General features: G+C 38.7%; 1 protein-coding gene across 1 annotated transcript; it reads right to left on the reverse strand.

The window, feature by feature from the left end:
* Positions 1-352: 352 nt before the first annotated feature.
* On the reverse strand, positions 353-3,471 carry LOC137233748 (uncharacterized). The gene is made up of 2 exons (XM_067757078.1): positions 2,298-3,471; positions 353-2,233 (listed from the first exon to the last, which is right to left on the reverse strand). Exons 1-2 carry the CDS (start codon positions 3,031-3,033, stop codon positions 1,941-1,943), a joined length of 1,029 nt encoding a protein of 342 aa, XP_067613179.1. The 5' UTR covers positions 3,034-3,471; the 3' UTR covers positions 353-1,940.
* Positions 3,472-7,207: the final 3,736 nt, after the last annotated feature.

The raw sequence follows: 7,207 nt of genomic DNA on the forward strand, positions 1-7,207 counted from the left end.
CGCCATAGGAAATTCCGAACGATTCCGACAGATTGCACTTGAACAGGACTTTTTGGGTCCGGTTAGAAAGATAGCTTTTCAGCCACATTAATAGGTGAAACGGAAAGCCCAGTAAATCAAGCTTATGAATAAGCAACTCGTTGTTGACCGTATCAAATGCTTTGCTGAAGTCCGTGTAGATGACATCCGTTTGCTTGTTCGCTAAAAATCCTTCCATAACTATAGAGGTGAATACAAGCAAATTTGTAGTGGTAGACCTTTGACGAATAAAACCGTGTTGACATGGAGATAAAAGACTAGAACACTGATATTGCAGTTGATTGGTGACAATCTGTTCAAAGACTTTAGGAATGACTGAAAGTTTAGCAATACCCCTGTAGTTTTCAACTTTTGACCTACTACCTTTTTTATGCAGGGGTATAATAAAAGACTGTTTCCAAAGTGCCGGGAATGACGCAGATCCCAGAGATAGCTCAAATAATTTTAAAATAGGCTCATACATGTTTTCGGCGCAGTACCTAAGCACGCAACTAGGAACACCGTCCGGTCCCGGAGAAAAGGTGGGCTTCAAAGATTGAAGACTCTGAAGAACAATATTACCATCAATAGCAGGATTCCTAATGTAATTCGAGCTATCTAAGCGATAGGGATATTGACCAGAATGAAAACCACTGGATGAATACGTGGACTTAAAGAACTCAGAAAATAGTTCAGCAACGTCGTCATCAGTGCAAGCTTTTTTACCTCCAAAGGTTAATGAGGAAGGATACCCAGAAGTTTTCCGCTTTGAATTTACGAAACTGTAAAACTTTTTTGGATTTCTAAAAAATTGGGCTTTACAACAACTCAAGTAATTTTTATAACAAAGCTGATTAAGACCGTGAAATTTAGAATGAGCTATTAGATATTTAGAGAGGTCTGCAGATGCTCCAGATTTCTTGTACCTCTTAAGCCTAGATTTGATGTTATTAAGTCTGATAAGTTGCCTTGAAAACCAAGGGGGCTTATTCGAACATAGGGTATAGCGAGTAGGAATGCAGGTATCAAAGAAGCTATCAAGCGTACTGTAAAATATAGAGATAGCCGAATCGACATCAGTGCAAGCATAGAGATCCGACCAGTCATGGGAAGCCAACAGATCATTGAGCATAATGAAATTCGCTTTGTAGAAGCATCTAGATCGGGGACGAGACTGTACTTGAATCCTACGGGGTAGGCTGATATCAAGTGATATCTCTAGCGTAGGGTGAAGAGGGTCTTCTGGAAGGGATAAAGGTGGTATTTGCGTAAGGGCAGTACCCACCGAGCCATCCACAAATACTAAATCCAGCATTTTATTTCCACTATTTGGAACATTGTTAATCTGTAAAAGAGATGAGTCTAACAAGCAATTGAGAAACTGATGTTGAACAGTGGGAGTTAAAAAGTTTGAATCACTTATATTAACCCAACTAACTGTTGGCAAGTTAAGGTCACCAACAACAACAAGTCGATCGTTATCTCCCAACTTCGTATGCAAATCACAGATGGCCGAGCTATGACTAGCATAAACATCCATATCCGAACGAGGTGGTATATACGAACAGCAAACAATTACGGTATAGCTACCGAATGAAAGCCTAACTGCTATGAATTCGATATGAGAGATATTGTCCAGCGAAATCAACTCAGACGATAGGTTAGATTCAACAGCAATAAGGACACCTCCCGCTCTAGAGATGCGATCACGCCGATAAACAGCATATTTATTTGAAAAAACCTCAGAATTGTAATTATCAGGCTTTAGCCAGGTCTCCGTAAAAGCTACAACTTGTGCAGAAAAGTTGAAAGAATTAAGGAAGAATGGAACAAGTTTTGATCGTAAACCACGAACATTTTGATAATTAATGAGAAGACGGGACAGATCAGCAATTACCTTTGTGTTGTTATTACTGTGTTCGTCATACCGTTTTTTGGCTGTAATAAAACAGGTTCGGCCCTCGCCTTTCTCGTGAACAAGTGAACCACAGTATGCTTGGGCCAAAAAGAGGAATCAAGTACCTTATCGAAATATTCATCTGAAAGGGATATTTTAAATGAGGAGATATCTCTCTCATATTTAAAGTTAAATTTATACACATTGATGTTACTAGTGGGTGCAACACCAAGTTTAGAGCAAACGTAATGAGCAATGTCATTTTCGGTAAGCGAGGCGTGTAATCGGGACACAAATACAGCCCTACGAGGTGGCACGGCAGTCACCTGCAAAGGAGTAGCGGATAGCGCACCAGAGAGCTGGGAAGGTGCGGCCGTTATAGCGTTGGTTATCGAGCCCGTACTATTTTTTTCAGGTACACTTGTATCGCTATCAACAACCCCAGTATCGGTAACTGTTATTGTTGGAGCTAAAGATACCGGTGGAGGTGTAGGATGAATTGGGGAGTCCAGCGAAATCAACATTGGTGACGTAGAACAAACAGCCGCAAAAGTACCACTATTAGTTCGTGCATCGTTTAATTTGCCATAGATCGTCTCACTGGAAGTGTCGACACAACCTTGTGTAGATTCTTGTAGAGATTCCTGAGCTGCATTGTTCATAACGTCTTTGGTTAGCCTGTTCGTATTAGTCAACGCGGTTGAAGGGACATTCGTAGGAGGACAGCTTTGCCCCTGACTCGAAGACAAGTTGGAGTCATTGTTGGGCATACATTTCTTTCGTTTTGGGGATTCAGATATCACTTTCAATTTTTTAAAGTGAGCCTCCATCGTTTTGAATCTTTCGTTAAGGTCACGAAACCCAATAAAAATGTTGTTGAACTCTTTCTGAGTTTGCCTCATAAAAGCTCGCATGTCATTTTCTAAGGAACGACAATCATGACATGTCCAGTTCAGTCCAATTTTGCTGGATATTAGGTCAACCACCCGACCACCTATGTGAGAGAAACCGGCACAGATAACATGAGCCATATTATCACAGAGCCAACAACAAACATAAGTATCACCACGGGAAATTTTCTTTTGATTGGTGCACTTCTTGACACAGCAATCCAACATAATTGCAAAGTTAAACAAACCCAAAAGAAAAATAGGCAAAAGAAACTATAAGCATAAGATAAATTGAACAGCTGTTCAAAAATTATGGGCAAGAGTTATTTTGGAGCACTGGATGCAAATCGCAAGACAGCGTATAGCTAGCAGCGAACACAACACAAAGCAAAAAGGGCACACAATGACTTGCTAATATGTAGCAGCTACCAACAAAAAGGTATGCAGTTATCACAAATTTTCGTGAAAATCTATGATATATGAACACACAGACTGAATGTTTAAATTGCACAAAAAGCCACTATGTATATTGCACTGTGTAAAGATTTAATACGAAATTAAACTTATAAACTGTTTTCTATTATATGAATAAATATTTATAAAAGACAAAACTTGTTTACAAAGTAAAAATAATAACAATTCGAAGAGCGATCAAAAACACGTCCGCGCACGGCAAGGTTACCAGATGAACTCGAAATCTACAACATGCATACATTTATACTAGTGTGAAGGCAGATGCCGTTAACCACTCAGCCATATGAATGCCCCGCTGCTCGCTTTGCAATTGGTCTCTAAGTATTGCCTTTTTGTTGCTATATCCTCATTCACTAATTAGGTACATACTACTTCTATATGCATTTTAATCCCAATTGTGGGGAATAATTATACTGTGGCGAATATTAGCAACACTAAGCTGTTAGTAAATAATCACGCAATAACAAAAACATGAACCAGCCACTCTATTGTACGTGTACACATTAAAGCTAGCAACACTTATGTAGAAGGAGACGAAGAGCTATCTCACACACACATGTAGTCATCAGCCGAAGAAGTTACTCAACATACACACGCATTTGGCTATAAACTACAAATATACATGTACTATATATAACTAACCAAGCATGAGCTACAACTGTTCGCGAAATTACTAGACTTTAGGAGAAATTGGTTAACGAGGAAACCGAGAGTATAAAAGCAGCGCAAGCTGAGTAATAACGAATCAGTTTGCTTTAAACACGCAATTAGTTGTGAAGTATGAGTTATTTTGAAGTACTCTCCAAGTAGTATAAAAATACCATTTTGCAGATAATAATCTATATATATATAAAAATGAACGTTTGTATGTATGTCATCGATAAACTCAAAAACTACTGGACCGATTATTATGAAAATGGTAATATGGTATATATATGTATTTTTCCACAGGGAGTACTTTGATACCGGGTGACTAGGGTCTCGAGATATAGGCCAAAACATGGACCCGGGTAACTCCATGAAGCGTTTGTATAATATGGGTATCAAATGGAAGTTGTTGATGAGTACTTTGATACTGGATAGTTTTTGTACCCCTGGGTGACTAGGGTTTCGAGATATAGGCCAAAACGTGGACCCGGGCACCCCTAGAATGTGTTTATACAATATGGATATCGAATGAAAGCTGTCGATGAGTGCTTTAGCACAGGGTAGTTTTCATGCCTATTGGTGACTAGGGTCTTGAGATATAGGCCAAAACGTGGACCCGGGCACCCCTAGAATGTGTTTATACAATATGGATATCAGATAAAAGATGTTGATGAGTGCTTTAGTACAGGGTAGTTTTCATACCTATTGGTGACTAGGGTCTCGAGATATAGGCCAAAACGTGGACCCGGGTACCCCTAGAATGTGTTTATACAATATGGATATCAAATGAAAGCTGTTGATGAGTGCTTTAGTACAGGGTAGTTTTCATACCTATTGGTGACTAGGGTCTCGAGATAGAGGCCAAAACGTGGCCCGGATACCCCGAGACAATGTTTATACAATGTGGATATCAAATGAAAGCTATTGATGAGTGCTTTACTACAGGGTAGTTTTCATACCTATTGGTGACTAGGGTCTCGAGATACAGACCAAAACGTGGACCTGGAAACACCGTAGATTGTGTGTGTAATATGGATATCAAATGAAAACTGTTGATGAGTGCTTTAGTAGAGAGTAATTTTTATATCGCTGGGTGACTAGGGTCTTGAGATATAGGCCAAAACGTGGACCCGGATACCACTACAATGTGTGTGTAATATGGATATCAAATGAAAGCTGTTGCTGAGAGCTTTAAAGTAATTTCCATTGTGATATTCGATTTAGTCGCATCGACCTGGCAAAACTGATAAATAAGCATGCGAAGCCGAAGTAGAATATGTTTATAGAATATGGATAACAAATGAAAGCTGTTGATGAGTACTTTAGTAGAGAGTAATTTTTATATCGCTGGGTGACTCGGGTCTTGAGATATAGGCCAAAACGTGGACCCGGATACCCCTACAATGTGTGTGTAATGTGGATATCAAATGAAAGCCGTTGATATGTGCTTTAGTACGGAGTAATTTTAAATCGCTGGGTGACTAGGGTCTTGAGATATAGGCCAAAACGTGGACCCGGATACCGCTACAATGTGTGTGTAATATGGGTATCAAATGTAAGCTGTTGCTGAGAGCTTTAAAGTAATTTCCATTGTGATATTCGATTTAGTCGCATCGACCTGGCAAAACTATAGAATATGTTTATAGAATATGGATAACAAATGAAAGCTGTTGATGATGTAATTTTTATATCGCTGGGTGACTCGGGTCTTGAAATATAGGCCAAAACGTGGACACGGATACCCCTGCAATGTGTGTGTAATATGGATATCAAATGAAAGCTGTTGCTGAGAGCTTTAAAGTAATTTCCATTGTCATATTCGATTTAGTCACATCGACCTGGCAAAACTGATAAATAAGCATGCGAAGCCGAAGTAGAATATGTTTATAGAATATGGATAACAAATGAAAGCTGTTGATGACAACATTTTGATACTATATTAAATAATTCTTTTTGGCCGCCCGGTGCTTTTGTGCGGGAATTCGAGCGTAGGCGTAATACTAATATTTCAAATCTTGCTACACTTCCACATAACAATATTGCATCAAAAAACTGAATGTTAAATCGGTCCTAAATTTGTTTTATCAAAATGTTAGAGGTTTAAACACTAAACTAACTGAATTGTATTTGAAATCGTTTAACTGCAATTACAACATTATCGCTTTAACTGAAACTTGGCTAAAACCTCATGTATTTAACTCAGAGATTCTTTGCCGCTTGAACAGAATTGGGGGTGGAGTTTTGCTTGCGGTACATTCTTCTGTACCTTCAGCTGAGGTTAATTTACCCATTATTGATTCTACAGAATTCAAATGCATTAGAATCAATCTCGGAATGGGTTGTGTCTATATCGCGGTCTGCTATATCCCACCATCTTCTGATCCTTCGGTGTATATGGATCATATTTCCCTGCTCAAAATTGTTAATTCATTGATAAAGCCCATTGATTCGATGATAGTCCTGGGTGACTTTAATCTCCCGCATGTATTATGGACCATATCTGATCAGAATATTGTACCTATTTCTTCTAACCTGTCCAACAACGAATTTTTAGCCGATATAACTGAACTTTGCCTTAAACAGATAAATATAATTCCTAACATGTTCGGGAGGACCCTTGATTTGGTATTTGTCGATGATACATCAAAATGTACTCTAAGCCGGGGTGAACCTAAGATCGCGGGTTCGAATCTCTTACTGTACCTGAAGACCTTTACCATCCTTCCCTGGAAATAGCATACGAATTCGAAAGAAATTCTCCGAGTAGCATTGCTACTAAATACGACTCTAGTTTCAGATTTCAATTCGCGAAGGCTAATTTTAGTAAACTTAATCAAACTTTATCTACAGTGGCTTGGCCCAAATATGGTGTAGATATTGACAAAAATGTTTCTGACTTTTATACCACCATTTACGGTATTTTGGAAAAACACGTACCTAAGCGAAAACGTGTGTCTACCGAATCAGTCCAAATATGGTTCACTAAAGAGCTGAAGTCCTTAAAAAACAGAAAATCTCGCTTCTTCAAATTATACAAAAGGTCGGGCTCTCACTCCGATTACTTGCATTACTCTATTTTGCGTCATAAATATTTTGAATTAAACAAAAAGTGCTATATACGTACATCTGTAAGATGAAAAGGAAAATAACTTGCAATCCGAAAGCTTTCTATAATTTCGTGAACTCTAAACGTAGGGTTAAAGGGTTTCCCTCTGCTTTAAAATACCAGGGTGATTTGTCTAGCGACGATCAAGATATTGCTAACTTCTTTGCACAATTT

The sequence above is a fragment of the Eurosta solidaginis genome, chromosome 5, assembly GCF_040869045.1.
Source record: "Eurosta solidaginis isolate ZX-2024a chromosome 5, ASM4086904v1, whole genome shotgun sequence".
NCBI classification, from domain to species: Eukaryota; Metazoa; Arthropoda; class Insecta; order Diptera; family Tephritidae; genus Eurosta; species Eurosta solidaginis.

Excerpts from the sequence above, each read along its gene's own strand:
- LOC137233748 (XM_067757078.1), bottom strand. The coding sequence starts at position 3,033 with ATGTTGGATTGCTGTGTCAAGAAGTGCACCAATCAAAAGAAAATTTCC. Across the intron at positions 2,234-2,297 it reads TACGGGCTCGATAACCAACG|CGTGCCACCTCGTAGGGCTG; the intron begins CTATAACGGCCG and ends GCAGGTGACTGC.